The following is a 15743-nucleotide window of genomic DNA, read 5'->3' as shown; positions in this document are numbered from 1 at the left end:
ACCCTCCCTTATGCTCTCTTTCTACAGCATTGACTGTCGTGGAGAGAGAAAACATCCACTTTCTCTGATGGAAACTGATATTTATGAGCAAACCATAAAAAATGCCAGGTTCATTCTACTGGCATTTAATGGCAAAAGAAAGGAGCGCGAGGCCGTACATCATTGCTATAAACTGTATCATCTCACAAAAACCACGTTCTATCTACTTGGGGGTGGGGGGAGGTTTCCCAATAAAATTGTTTCCTCAGGTGAGAGATTAATTGCTCAACTCCCTCAGAATGCCCATCAAGGACCTCCAAGTCTTCACAATGCAAAATACAGCCTGAGGACGCACACTAAATCCATCAGAGAAGTATTAGGTTCTAATTAGTGAGAGCTGACATTATTAGGTTCCTGGCCTGGTTACTTGCCTCTAGAAATCTCCTTCAAAGTACACTCAGAAAAAAGGCCAGCACAAGGAGAAAAGGTTGAAAACTGTGCACTCTAGTGGGGATGAAGATCACATAGCTAACTGCTTCCTACTGATAGATCATGGATAGGATCAGATAACCTACATTCTGATCTCTACACCAGCTAGGAAGGAGAACACTGTACATAGAGTTTTCAAACAGGTAGTAATGGCGGGGGGGGGGGAGATCCAGAATTGTTAAATCGTAGCAGAGAAAACTGCCTGACCAAATTTCAAACAAACCTGAAAAATTATTACCTGGAAACTGAAAACACATCAATGTTCAGGGTGGAGTGGGTGAGTCCAATATGACTATATGTTTGTGAAACCGTCCAAGTGTCTTGGATTTCTGAGCTTTTTGCTCAAAAATCCAGAATATTGAGGGAAATCACTCTCCATAAGAAGCAAGCAAAATTAGTCGCATTAAACAGTGCATTCCCATAACAGCTGGAGTACGAAACCATGGACTCGTGCCGCAAAGATTACCACTACCATACCAAACCTGTAACAAGTCCAGTAGCATTAAAATACACGTTGTTTGGTGTGTGTGTTTTTAAAGGATCTAAGATGTACATTCATTAAAATACATGAATACTGCTGAGTATAACTGGTAATATTAGTCAAGAAAGAAAGGTTAAGAAATTGGGTATGAGACGAGCAGGAACTGGAAAGAAACCAAGAAAGAAGCCATCCAGTAGAGGATTAAGGCTAAACATGGGTGCCAAATCAGATAGGAGGAGATTTGTATGTCAACAAAAGATGTTCTGTGCTGCTGATGTGCAAGCAAGTCTCTCATTATGAAGCCAGAAGAGAAGAGCTTCTTTCTGTAGCTTTCCAGGGCACCTGCAATACTGAGATCATTTTCTAGCATCACATAACAGAAAAATATTAATAAACTTACAGGGAGTTGCTAATATTTTGTTTTTTAAGTGAACTGACTGCAAAAACAGATGAAAAATACACCAAGGTGCAGATAGAAGGAACACGTGTAATTATTCAGGGCAATGTAACTAAGACTAAACTACAAAAGGTAAAACTAGAGTGATTGTTTTGATGGAGGTGAAATCACTTTGGACATCAAATCTATTAAATTACAGACAACCCTCAAAACAAAAGGGATGGGAACAGGAATTCACTGGCTGCTTTAACACATATTGTATCATGAGACTGTGCACAGGAACAAGCTGAGAATGATTGCAGAAAGATGCTCCAGCTCATTCATTTTAATCCAGATGAAGGCATTTTAGTCATCTGGTGCACTTGGCGACTCCCTGTGCCCTCTAATTCGGCTATCTTGTGTACCAAGCTAAAATACATGTGAATTTTTGCACCAACATAACTCAAATTTAACACCAAGAAAAGCCTGACTCAATGACAAAAATATAGTATACAGATTTGCTTATACTAGGCCTGCTGCCTGATTAAAGAAATCCTAATCAAATAAGTTTTGATTAGATTTGCATAGGATCAAAGCGCTTTTTGGGGGGAAACACCTGGTTTTTAGATAAGCATGGGTGAGAGTCATGGGAATGCCTCTTCTACTATGGCAGTTGACATTGGCAGTTTTTAATATGTAATTTTTTTTTATTTTAAGTCTGCTGCTCAATTATTCAGGGATGGCTTTTTTTTTATTGTTTAAGATTACACTAACCAGGCTGCAATCCTAAACATACTTGGTAATAAGCACCACTGAACAGAGCAGGACTTACTTCTGAGTAAATATTCACAGGGCTCTGCTGCAACGTCTGTAGCCCTAGAATATATTGGTTAGTTCCACTTCTTAGTGATGAAGACGGGCCAGACCCATGAAGGTCCCTGAAGCCCCGCTCTCTAGCCACTGGGAGTCCTATTCAGGCCTTCTCTGGTTTCCAGGGGAACCTTGAGAAATGACCTACACATTGTTAAGGTTATCTTCAGATTCATAAGAGCTATGGACACCCGCTTTTAAAAAAACAAAAACTGAGATGTTCAGAATGCTGACTTCTCCATTTAAAAAAGCCTGAAGTAAGATCCCACCCATCTAGATGGTGAAAGAGCAATCCAACTCTCAGCAAAGAAGAGACAAAAGCGGCTAAGGTGTTCCATGGGCAATGAATCCCACCCCCAGGCACACACGCACACGCACACACCACACAAAAGAAAATGTGGCAATCATTCCAAGCCACCCACAAAACACGATGGTGTGTTTAGTTTCTGTCTAACTGGAAGTAAAACCATGAAGCTGGCAGTACAATTGCCTTCAAGCTGAATTCGTCTCTCTTTCTGAACTGCATACCATGCTCCTGATGTGTACCCAAAAAGCTGCCCAGCTTGGTCATGCCAGGCAGATGCTCTGAAGGCAGCACTCACATCTGGGCACATCTCCTCTTACCATCTGACTTTGTTGCACGTCTGTGTAGCACCAAGCGGAGAACCTGCCACCATGGGGACTTGGATGGGGCTGTGCTGCTTGTTCATGACAAGGTCCAGCTTCTCTTCCAGAGATTTGCAGGTAGCTTCAAGGGCCAGCAGCTTTGCTTCAATGCTATCCAATCGCACACATATCGTTTGATTAATGGAATACAGAAAAGACTGGGAAGAAGAAGCGGACAAATAAGCCAGTGATTATTTTTTTTAAACCTACACATTTATCTTTCAAGAACATACACACACTAAGGTCCAGCTAAATACCACATGTATTCAAGGAGCACTATCAGGCTACCCGGTCACTAAATGCAGTCATCCACAAAATTGATGGAATTTTTGCGGCATTATGGAGGCTTACCTGCAAGTCCACATTTAGAAGGCTGTTGCTTCCAACTTCAACTTTATTTTTCAACTAATCTTCCCCTTAGTGTGATGCAAGGGGACTAAAATGTGAGACTACCCATTTGGTGGGCAGAAGATATTTATAAAAATGTGCTACCCACAGTTAATAAGAAGGAAGATTTCGATTTTTTAAAAATGTATCGTCCACTGTACAATAATGCTGGGCACAATCAGAATGCAAAGCTAAATCCCAGACCTTGCTTTGAATGCTCAAGTGTATGCTCACCAACTAAGAGTATTTGCTAATCCTTTTCTACTATTTCTTGCAAGCTCACATATGCAATGGTATGCAGGTTTGTACACTCACAACCTGTATATAAGGAGGTGCCAGAAACACGAGAAAGCAGGCATCTTCTTTTTCTGCAAAGTAACCCTCTGAATGAAGCTGGTCTAGCTTTATCTGCTCCACCCAAAGTCACGGCTTCCACACACCTGCCCACTTACCCCCCTTCCCAATGAAGGAACCTTGTGGCTGCATCAGATGCCCTGAAGGAGCACAGCCTGCAAGAGAACAGCCCCCTGTCCCTCCAACACCATCTGCGCTTTGGGAACCAAAACAAAAGTCCATCACCACTACCTTAATTGAGGGGTCTTGGCAATTAATCTCAATCCGCTGACGTTTTAAAGGGGGCTCTACATCTTCATCGGCCACTTCATGATTTTCTAATACAACTGCAAAAAAAACAACAACAACAAAACCCACCACCATTTCAGTATTTCTCTAAATACCTTCAAATTATAAAGAACTATTTGGAAGCTACATAATGAACAGGGTAAGCAACTTGCAAGTAAGAGTTCTAACTTCAGCATATGCAGGCAGATTCCTTTGCTTAGACTTGCATTTGAAATCAGAACTACCTACTAAAAGAGGTTGTTTGGGAAGACGCTCCAGGAGTTCTACACTCCTGGACAGGGCAGGCCATGGACCACCTCAAGCCTTCCAGTCCTCTTCAATGAGCCCTTGTCTTCCAACTCTATGGATCCTAAATCTCCCTCTACCTCTGTCTTAATGATTATGTTTCGGTATCTCAAAATAGCATGACGGACACCACTAAGGCACCAGAAGTAGGCAGAACACAGGGCAGGTGAAGGCTGGGAGGAGAGGACGCAGGGTCAGGGTGGGAGCTGGCTTTCCCTGCTACACTGCGATTTTGATACAGCTCTAAAGGAAGTGATGTTCTTTAGGCCAGCAACTTATCATTCTGCATCTGTTCAAACGTACAAACCCAGCTAATAACTCTCCCACCATGGGATGCTACTGCATTACTTCCTCTGTGTCACGTCTCCCATGGTGTGTCCTTTCAACAATATACCTGGATGATCTGGGTTCAAGTCCTCCACAGCAATCTGAACCACATCTGCTAAATCGTGTTCCGTCATCATTCAGGATCAGGCAGCCGTGCTGGACCAAAAGATAAAGTGTGTCAATTCATGTAAATGTGATCCTGTAAGAAACAATACAATACAAAATCATTATCTCAGACTGGCTGAAATGCTCACACACTGTGTGTCATGCAGGAGGTACAAGTGTCACACTTAAAGAGACTCTTTTGCAAACATTCTATGGAAAATATCCAGCCAACAGGTTTTAGCAGGTTATTTAGCACAGCGCCATCTCCAACATCAAGAAAGGGCAGATTAATCATGTGTAAGTCGCATGTGTTCGTTCCTACGGATTAGTCTGTAGCTGCTGCATGCCCCCTAGTAATGTCTCACATTCCCTAAATGCTAAATGAAGGGGCAGTTTAGAACTCCCCCTTCCACTTACAAATATGTATTTAAAGAGGTAGATAAATCCATCTTTCTGTTGCATTTTAATGACTCCCATTGAGAGTATAGACCAAAAAGCACATCCATCTCAAGATGGAGCACCACTACACCTTCCAGTCTCACAACCTTGGGATGCACTTCTGAAGAGAGAAACTCCATACGGCCATCACGACTGATGTATCAAGGCATTCATATGATTTCCTTTCTCTCTCTCTCTCTTGTTGTTCACAGACATGGGCACAATCCAGCCAACTTTGAGCATGTTTAGATCCTCAAATTTCAACGAGAAATAATTAAGCCTGAAATAAATGGAACTTAGAAGTGGTTCAACCGGCTGGATTGTGTCCACTGTTTTTAGACTTTGCTTTTATGTGTATTGCAACCAACCTGGACACTTTACAATAATAATTAAAAAAATTAAAGAACTCTACACACACACACACACACACACACACACACGATGCCCAAGCGTTGATGCATCTTTATAGGTTCTCTTTGTCAGTGCAAAATTAGATTTAGAGACTCCTTCGGTTTGAACGAAATCAGGTTTCTCTCTTCCGTCTCCAGAGTTTCCACAATTCAGCTCCTGCAATATTCAATTCCAATCTCAGCCCTTGGCTCCAATTCCAGAGCCAAACATTCTTCAACACAGTCTCTATGGAGTTCCCTGTCATGGATTGTTAGAGGTCTTATTAAAGGAAATCTCTAGCCTCCAAAAGCTGAATTAAAATCACTGGAGCAGTCCACCACATCTGCATTTCCCACAGTTAGAGAAGCGGCCGGGGCGGGGGGGGGGGAGGAGGTGTTGGGGTACAAAGGCAGGCAGACAGGACTTTTTAAACACCTGGAGCAAAGAATACTGGTGGGGTAAATCTGAAGTTTGCCAGTGGAAATGGCCATTTATCATTAACCAACCACTGGTGCTGCATCAAAGCCAACCGTGCATTACTGCTTCCCCCTTCCTTTGCTCTCTTACAGGAGTGCAATTAAAACAGGCAGGCAGGTGGAGTGCAATTGACAAGCATACAGATCACAGCATCACTGAGGGCTCTAACCAGGCAAGGCAGCAGCTGCTCATTACAAAAAGTATGCATTCTGAATTCTTCCCAATGAGGACACCACACGGTATCAGCGCTGTTTACTCCAAACACTTCTGCTGCCAAGAGAGATTCATTTGAAATTCGGATCACCGTGAAAACTATTATGATTGCATTCGCTGTGGCAACATGCCCAAGAAATCTGGCAAGAGATTTAGGGCATGTGGTTGCCATTTCTATCGTTTTGGCAAATTAAGTTTGCCATTTCTCAGAAGTCCTGGGAAGCGGCCAGTCTTAACATAATAAAACAGCTGTGCTAAGATTACTGTTTCATAATGTCACTAGAACTGCAAACACTATTGAAAGCCCTGCCCTGAGCTTGGAGGAATGAATCTTTCAAGCCACGCATTAAGAAAGGGACAAAACCAAGTCAAAATCCCTTTTCCTTTTCATCTTATTTTACTCAAGAAGAAATCAAAATCATGCAGAGATTAAATGAACACAGTTCCTTCATTTTAGGAAAAACATGTCAGCACATGAACCTACCTTTTACAACTATCACACTTTTGGCTTCAATAGGTTCCGAAACCATATAAAGCGCAGTGTGTGGGATGCTCGACGTCATGAACGTCTGTTCCAGCTGTCTCTGTTTTATGGGGACAGACCCTACTTCCGGGCCACTGGCCCCAGTAAGTCACCATCCCTATTCTGGCCTTATTTTAGCCTTTTAAGTTTTTAGCCCTCTTAAAATCCTGCTAGTGCCAGATTATGCTAGCGTTGTCATCCTTCAGGGTTCACCTCCTCACTCTGGGGTCTCCAGAAGTTAAATGAACAGTGAGGAGACAGTGTGGTTAAAGTGTTGGACTAGGACCAGGGAGATCCGAGTACAAATCCCTGTTCAGCCATGAAATTCACTGGGCGACTCTGGGCCAGCCACGAATCTCTCAGCCTAACCTACCTCACAGAGTAGTTGTGAAGATAACCATAACCATGTACACTGCTCTGGGCTCCCTGGAGGAAGAGCGGGATATAAATGTAGTAAATAAAAATAAATACATCTCATGCACCTTGTCTCTCGTGAGCATGCACATAAAACACCATGCAGAGCACTGCCTGCGATTTCTCTCACACAGCTGGTGTATTTTGAAATCTTGATAACAGACTGCTGGGGGGGGGGAAGTGATTCGATTCTATCTTTAACCACAAGAACAAACTGCCTTGATTTTTATATCAGTGGAGACAACGACAAAGAAGAGAGCAGAGCCTTCAGCAGTGTGGAAGGGGGGACTTGAGTAGCTATCTTTGTTATGAAAACAAGGGAGTCACAAAACCATGTCTCTATTTTGAATTGTAAAATGTTGGAGGGTATGCACAAAACTATGATTTCCACCATGCCATCATATCCTTAGGCTTTTTTAAGCTTGACATTTGATGCAGTCAAAATGCTTACTGTTCATCAGAATGCTCAGCCATCCTGGGTGTTTACCTATTTAGGATCAAATATCTTATTAGAGTAGGTGTGTTCCCCCACCTCCCCTTGTATTCAAGCCTGTCAAAGGCCTTATCCACACCTATGAACAGCACCAAATGCCATGTGATTTGCTTTGAATAAGATCCATCTCTGCAAAAGCCCAATATAACCCAACTGAATACTATTTTTATCTCCTAGCCAATAAAAAGGATGGAGTTTTACAGTCTGTGTTGAGAAGACAGATAGGTAGATAGGTCTCAATGAATGCCAGCTCTTTATCCAACTTAGGAATCCAAGCTGCATCCTGCCAAGGAGGAAGAATTCAGCCTAGTCTCCTACATTTCCTAAAAAATAATAATAATAATAATAATATCCATTTGAGAAAGTTGAATCATATGATGCTTATTATAGAACTCTACTTCAAAACCAGCTGGCCCTGCTCCCATGCAAGCTCTTTTTCATGTCAAACACCTTTTGCTGTTTTATAGTTGCATTCAAAGAGTCTCTTATGTGAATATAGAATCTTACTTAGAAAGCGGCCTTCCACCAAGTCAGACCGTTGGTCCATCTAGCTCTATACTGTCTACCCTGACTGGCAGCCGCTCTTCAAGGTTTGAGGCAGGATTGAACCTGCAACCCACCCACCTCTACCTGGAGATGCTGCCAAGGACTGAACCTGGGACTCTCCACCTGCAAAGCAGATGCTCTACCCCTGAGGCACAGTCCCATCACCTGCCTTCAGAACTGGTCATTTCTAGAGGCATTTCTGGGCTTTTGTGCAGCTTTCTCATATTTCAGTCGGACCTACACGGAACTGAAGGCCATAAAAAGAGCCCTGCTGCTGGATTTGAATGACCCGACGTCCATCTAGTCCAGCATCCTGTTTCCCACAGTGGCCAACCCAGGTGCCTCCAGGAAGCCCACAAGCAGGGCATGAAGGCTACTGACCTCTTCTCTTGAATGCCCGCTCCCTCCACCCCGCCGGCCCGCAACAGATATTCAGTGGTATATTGGCTCTGAACATGGACAAGATCCCATATAGCCATCATTGCTAACCGCCATTGAGTTTCCCCGTGCATTAGGCCCAATGCAGGCAATAAGCTCTTACTAGCTCCCCCTGATGGAGACAGCTTGGAGCAACGCAGGGGATTGCTTTGGGAAACTTGACAAAACATTTTGGGAACACTACATTCCTTTGTTAACCATGCAGGGTTTTGTTTGTTTAGTAGCGAGAAAGGCATTTTCCCTTCCTTTTCATGGTGAGATGGTTTTTATGCATTAGATTGGTTTATCCATTTCAAGTTCAACTTGGTACCATATGTGGATAGCACTCAGTTGGGTCTTTTTTTCTGAATTCCTCAACGTTTGCCTTAGGCTTTGTCACAGACACATCTTTTCCATGCTTTGCTCCAAAGCCACAAAAACAGCTTATTCTTAATGCACCACCAAGGTGCTTGCTTTTCATTTTCATGAAAAATGAAATTATTGTGTTTTCAATAAGCATCTAAATGCCAAGAAAAATTGGGCCAGGGTCGATTTGTGAGCTGTCAATTACTCATTCCTCACTGGTATCCAAATCCTAAAAACCCATGCAGCTTGGAAGTAAGCCCCATTGACTTATATGGAACCGACTTCCAAATAAATGTGCTTTGGATCACAGCATAAGAAAGCAAACCAAATCAGTGCTAGAACATATGCTTTTCAGACTGAAGGTCCTGGGTTCATTCCCTGGCAACATCTCCAGGTAGGGCTGGGAGAGACTCCTGCCTGAAACCTTGGAGAGCTGCTGCCAGTCATTGTAGACAGTACTGAGCTACAGAGACCAAGGGACTGGCTCAGAAGGCGGCAGTTTCTTCTGTTCAGGGAAATCAACAGAAATTCTGCAACTAACCTCAACAAGACATTGTGTGACAAAGAATTCTACCAATGTATCTTGTGAACTTCACTTGCAGTGCTTTAGAAAATGGAAAGGACTACTGTACTTGCATATTGGGGGAAATCAAAAGTACATATTGAAAGAAACTCTGTAGCAGATCCAAGAGGGTAGCTGTGTTTGTTGCAGAAAGAGAGTCTTATGGCACCTTCAAAACTAACAGACTTATTGCGACAACAGCTTTTATGGACTAGAGCCCAACAGCCATCTGACAGAATGGGCTCTGGTCCATGAAAGTGTAGGCCACAATAAATCTATTAAACTGTTGCTTTTGTTGTAGCAAATACTGAAATGTGTAAAGAACACGCACATCTGCATAGCTACCATCCTTTGACATTATGAGTCAACTCAGGACTGGAGAGATCCCAGGCGCTTCGGCTGACCAGGCAGCGAAGAATGGCAATATCAATGGCACTGATTTTTTTTTAACAGCAGCTCTATTCAGGCATTAGGTTGAACACTTATACAACAAGCGTACACAGTTACAGATCTGTACACAGGTATAGTTATTCACACATTACACTGAACACAGATACAGCAGTTACACTTCCTATCTGAACAATGCATTTGAGGGGCTGCATCCAGGTTCAGGAAGCTGCCATATGCTGAGTCAGACCCTTGGTTCACCTGGCTCAGTACTGTCTACACAGACTGGCGGCAGCTTCTCCCAGGTTGCAGGTAGGAGTCTCTCTCAGCCCTCTCTTGGAGATACTGCCAGGGAGCGAACTTGGAACCTTCTGCATGTAAGCAGGGAGGTGCTCTTTCCCAGACCAGCCCCATCCCCGAAGGGGAATATCCTACAGTGCTCATACTTGCAGCCTCGCATTCAAATGCAAACCAAGGTGGACCCTGCTTAGCATAGGGGACAATTCATGCTTGCTGCCACAAGACCAGCTCTTTTAAACATGAAGGCAGCTACCGTCATTTACACAAAAAGCTTTTTTGTGTATACAGACATCTATACACTCACGCAACATAATCTCAAAATAGGGCTAATTTTATTTATTTATGTATTACATTTTATATCCCGCTCTTCCTCCAAGGAGCCCAGAGCAGTGTACTACATACTTAAGTTTCTCCTCACAACAACCTTGTGAAGTAGGCTAGGCTGAGAGAGAAGTGACTGGCCCAGAGTCACCCAGCAAGTATCATGGCTGAATGGGGATTTGAACTCGGGTGTCCCCGGTCCTAGTCCAGCACTCTAACCACTACACCACGCTGGCTCTCTAATGGCAACTAGGAATATGAAATTGTTTTCCTAAACTATTTTTGCCTCAAAAGTTATCTAACTTTTAAAATACAATCAGAGTTTTTTCTCTATATAGAATTAAGCTTTTCACATTTTCACCTAAGAATTGAACACCTCTGTCCAAAAAGCTGTATGTGTGAATCCTGTTGCATTTATTCTAAAACATATAAAATAAAGTAAAAATTAATTAAATGGAGATACTTGTCAAGATACAAAAATGGTTTTTCCATTCCTTAAAGAGCATTACTTGAAGTTCAGTACTTGACTGTCTAGCCACGGATGGGCCTTCCGAACTAATTTTCTTCTATCACGGATGTTTGTGGTACTGTAGTAATTCACTGCACAAACACAAATCCTTCGCCAGGATTAAAAAGCCTTTGGACTAAAACAAGCTCATTTCAAATAAGAGTAAAATAAACTCAGTGAAAAGTTATGGACATTCGAACAGGCCGTCGTCATGGTTATTTAAGGCATCACTTTCCTTCCTCAGGCGCCAACCGGCAGCCAACCCTTCCAACCTTTAGTAGCCCACTGGCCCCATATCCAACTCTGACGTGACCGGCTACCAATGCTCTTTTACAAACTCTCACCTCTGCGATCTGTTCTAGCTTTATAAACCCAGCACTTGGCTTCTGCCTCCAGACCTGCTGGCAGCTAGATCTTCGCCATCTAATGCTAGCCCACTGCTCCCTAACCAATTACATATGTCAACTTATTGTAACATTGATTAATAAGAACACCACAATAAAAAGCAGGTCAGACACATTGCAAGAAGGAGCCCTGCCAATCCCTGGAGGATCTGTGTGTGCCACTTTTACGCCTAGAATTAATCAAGATGTGAAACCACAAAAGGACTGAAAAGGGAATTTTCAGGCAACCTGGCCACCCCGGAAAAAGAGAGGCCACATGTACTGAATTGCTGATCTTGTAAGCGTTTACTATTCTATGGGCACTCACTTAGGAGTCAGCCCCACTTAACGTAGTACTGTAGAACTGACTTCCAGACAGACATGCATAGGACTGGGCTGCATGTATACAAGCCAAAACCTGGAGGCCTTTGCACGTCTTAAAAACCAAAATTCTCAAGAATAAGAGTAGTCTGATGGCAGAATGTGGATTCATGCCCACTAGTGTCACAAAAGTCAAGTATTTCTTAAGGCTTCTCCAGATTAGAATAAGCCAATATATATGTCCATGATCAAATTTATTAGGCAAGCATCCAAATCTTACTTATACATAAGTACTACTGACAGAGTACACGTGTTATTAATAGATGCAGCAACTGAGTGTTAAACAAAATGCAGTAAGAATGCAGGAAGAGTCTTGCAGGATTAGACCCAAGTCCATCTAATCCAGCATTCTGCTTTGAACGGTGGCCAGGCAGAAGCCTCTGGCAGCTCACTAGGAGGGCATGACGGGGGACGGTGCTCCACTGTTTCTTCTCTCCAGCATCTGGTATTCAGCACTATCCTGCCTCTGAACTTGGAGCTTCCATTTTGCTATCATGGCCAATTGTCACAGACAGACTGACTTCCCCGTCAAAAAGGTAATCAATTACTTTATCAAACCATCTACACTAGTGGCTGTTTTCACATCCCGCCACTGAAGTAAATTCCAGACATTGTGCTTCCTTTCATCTGGTCCATTCCACTGGGTGACTCTGCACTGCAGTATTACTCCACATTCTCTTCTCCAACACCACCAGGTTTAGTTGCATGTCTTCTATGTTTATTTTATTTTTAATCAACTTCTTGAGGCCTTTCCCCCCCATCATGTGGAAGTTTCTGAACTCGATTGGCCATTTTCACTGCTTTTTCTTGTACTTTTTCCAGCCCCACAAATTGTCCCTAAAGTGGATGATACAGTATTTTACATAAACATGTTCATGGTACAGCAACATTTAGAACTAGCATGTTTTATACTTATAAAAATGTGTGTCTGGCCTCCACATCCTTCTAATTTGGAAATGGAATATTTATTTCAGTCATCGACCAGACAAAAATACAACACAATGGATAAGTAGTAATTTCCAGCAATCATAATTCTGCCAGTACTTTCTTACAAAACACAGTTTACAATATAACAATATATAGTATACTCGACACTCATGATTTTACCAATTGCTTCCTAAAACAGCTTGCAATGTAGCAAGATTTTGCCACCTTGGTGGAAACATTAACATTATTGTCGAACAAAAGGAAAGACACATAAAAGGCCAATGGCCTACCTGGGAATCTAGACAAAATAGGTGACAAAAGTGCTAGACTAATATCTCTATAAAACAAACAGTGAAGAAACATGATAAATCATCTCAACCGCTCCTGACTGGCACTTCTAATTTACATTCATGGTGTATCTCAAGTAAAACCCTTAGAAAATAATTCTGTTTATTTATTACGTTCACATCCCTCTCTCCATGGAACTCAGGTCAAGTGTTCCCTCTATCAGAGATTCCCAGTTGTTGTTGACTACAACTCCCAGAACCCCCAGCTGTAATGACTTGGGCTTGAGGATTATGGGAGTTGTAGTCAACAACATCTGGGAATCCCTTTTAGAGAGAACACTGCTCAGGTCCCATTTTATCTCCAAAACAATCCCATGAAGTAGCTTCCACTGTCACTGAGGGAGAGCTCAAAATCACCCACTAAGTTTTTTGACTGACTTGGGATTTGAATCTGTGTCTCTTTGGTCCTAGTTTGACATTAAGAGCATAACAGCAGCTCTGCTGGATCAGGGCCAAGGCCTATCTAGTCCAGCATCCTGTTTCACACAGTGGCCCACCAGATGCCTCTGGGGAGCCCACAGGCAAGAGGTATGTGCATGCCCTCTCTCCTGCTGTTGTCCCCCTGCAACTGAGATTCAGATGCATCGTGCCTCTGAGGCTGGAGGTGGTCTACAGCCACCAGACTAGTAGCCATTGATAGACCTGTCCTACAGTGTTCCCTCTAACAGGAATTCCTAGATGTTGTTGACTACAACTCCCATAATCCCCAGCCAAAAGCCACTACAGCTGGGGATGCTGGGAGTTATAGTGAACAACATCTGGGAATCTTTGTTAGAGGTAACGGTGCTGTCCTCCATGAATTTGTCTAAAGGACAGGTCTTTTAAAGGAGCTGGTGGCCATCACCACATCCCATGGCAAAGAATTCCATAGATTAATTATGCACTGCATGGAAAAGTACTTCTTATTGTTAGTCCTAGATTTCCCAACCTTCAGTTTCATGGGATGACCCCTGGTTCTAGTGTTGTCAGAGGAGAAAAGTTTATCTCTGTCCATGCTCTCCACTCCATGCATAGTTTTATACACCTCAGTCATGTATCTCCTTAGTCGCCTCTTTTCCAAAATAAGGAGCCCCAGATGCTGCAGCCTTGCCTCATAAGGAAGATGCTGAAGACCCCTGATCATCTTGGTTGCCCTCTTCTGCACCTTCTTCAGTTCTACAATATCCTTCTTGAGATACGGTGACCAAAATGAAACACAATACTCCAGATGTGGGCACACCACAGATTTGTACGAGGGCAATATAATATTAGCATTTTTAAAAAAGTTTCAATCCCCTTCCTAATGATCCCTAGCATGGAACTGGCCTTTTTCACAGCTGCCGCACAGAGTCGGCACTTGCAACAAGCTGTCCACCACGACCCCAAGATCTCTCTCCTGGTCAGTCACTGACAGCTCAGATCCCATAAGTGTATATGTGAAATTGGGGTTTTTTGCCCCAATATGCAATACTTTACACTTGCTTACATTGAACCACATTTGCCATTTTGTTGCCTGCTCCCCCAGTTTGAAGAGATCATTTTGGAGCTCATCACAATCTGTTGCGGGCTTCACTACTCTAAATAGTTTAGTGTCATCTGCAAATTTGGCCGCTTCACTGCTTACCCCAACTTCTAGATCATTTACGAACAAGTTAAAAAGCACTGGTCCCAGTACCAATTCCTGGGAGACCCCACTTCCTACTTCCCTCCATTGTGAAAACTGCCCATTTATTCCTACCCCCTGTGGGAATATTCTAATGCTACACCGCTGGTATGTTTCCCAGACGATATCAGGCACCAGTGATACAGGAAGATGCAGAAAGGCATCATCTCATACTGCGCGGGAGGAGGCAATGGTAAACCCCTCCTGTATTCTGCAAAAGAAAACCACAGGGCTCTGTGAGTGCCAGGAGTCAAAATGGACTTGACAGCACACTTTACCTTACACCAGGCTAGCTGAGGTCTCATTTAAATGGTTGCCCATTTATCCATTGCAGGGGGTCTTGCATGGGGCTGGAAAAAAATAGCACCATGGACAGAGTTTAAGATGCAGACACATGGGGGTTCAACTCCCAACGTAGCCAAAAGATTCACTGGGCGGTATAGAAATCAAATGAATGAATGAATGAATATGGGTTCAGTTATTTGAATACACCTCCCCTCTCGACAACAGAACCCTGATCTGAAACACAACACCGCAAGGGAGACCATGGCAGTCACTTGGCCCTAGTTATGCAGAAAAAGGCCTGACAAGCCCATTCCACTACAACCCTTAAGTAAGTTGCAGCATTAGGCTCCAGACAGGGGCCTGTAGAAGACTAAACAGCAAAATAACATGCTTATTTACAATTATCCTTACTTGTTTCAAGGTGTATGGGTGACACAGAAACAGGCAGGCTTTGTGGTGGACAAAATGGTGCCATCTTGACTCAAAAGGTCTCAGCCAAGTATTTCAGTGTTCACAGCGGGAGGGGAAGGGTGTGGAGGGAAGTAAGAAAAATTTCTTAATAGTTAACTTGTCTGCAAGTCAAAATGTGTTTGTGTGTCCTGATCCAAGAACAACCTGGACAGATCTTAGCTCAAATTACCCAAACTATTTAGACCAACTTTTTAAATTAAGGTATTTTTAGAACAGCACAGAACACAGACACCTCCGGAGGATAATGGAGTTTGTCATCTACCCCAATGGCATGTGAGTGCTTGGAAGAGAACTCTAGAAGCTTTGAACCAATATGGAAGATTGCCAGTTCAAGGTAGGGTGAAT

At 43.0% G+C, this 15743-nt stretch overlaps 1 protein-coding gene across 7 annotated transcripts in view; it reads right to left on the bottom strand.

Annotated features, from left to right (window-relative positions):
* Positions 1-15743, bottom strand: part of BANP (BTG3 associated nuclear protein) — a 156109-nt gene that overhangs the window by 134765 nt on the left and 5601 nt on the right. For 5 of the 7 annotated variants that reach the window (XM_053271442.1, XM_053271439.1, XM_053271446.1 and 2 more), the window contains exons 2-4: positions 4570-4701; positions 3834-3928; positions 2820-3019 (exon numbers count right to left, since the gene is read on the bottom strand). In XM_053271442.1, coding sequence (XP_053127417.1) covers positions 2820-3019; positions 3834-3928; positions 4570-4639 — 365 coding nt within the window. In that variant the 5' untranslated portion in view covers positions 4640-4701. The remainder of the gene's footprint in view (positions 1-2819; positions 3020-3833; positions 3929-4569; positions 4702-15743) is intronic. The other 2 variants (XM_053271443.1, XM_053271441.1) reach the window with 1 other exon arrangement.

This window comes from Hemicordylus capensis, chromosome 9 (genome assembly GCF_027244095.1).
Source record: "Hemicordylus capensis ecotype Gifberg chromosome 9, rHemCap1.1.pri, whole genome shotgun sequence".
NCBI lineage: Eukaryota > Metazoa > Chordata > Lepidosauria > Squamata > Cordylidae > Hemicordylus > Hemicordylus capensis.
The sequence above is the reverse complement of the archived record's forward strand: the minus strand, read 5'-3'. Positions and strand labels throughout refer to the sequence as shown.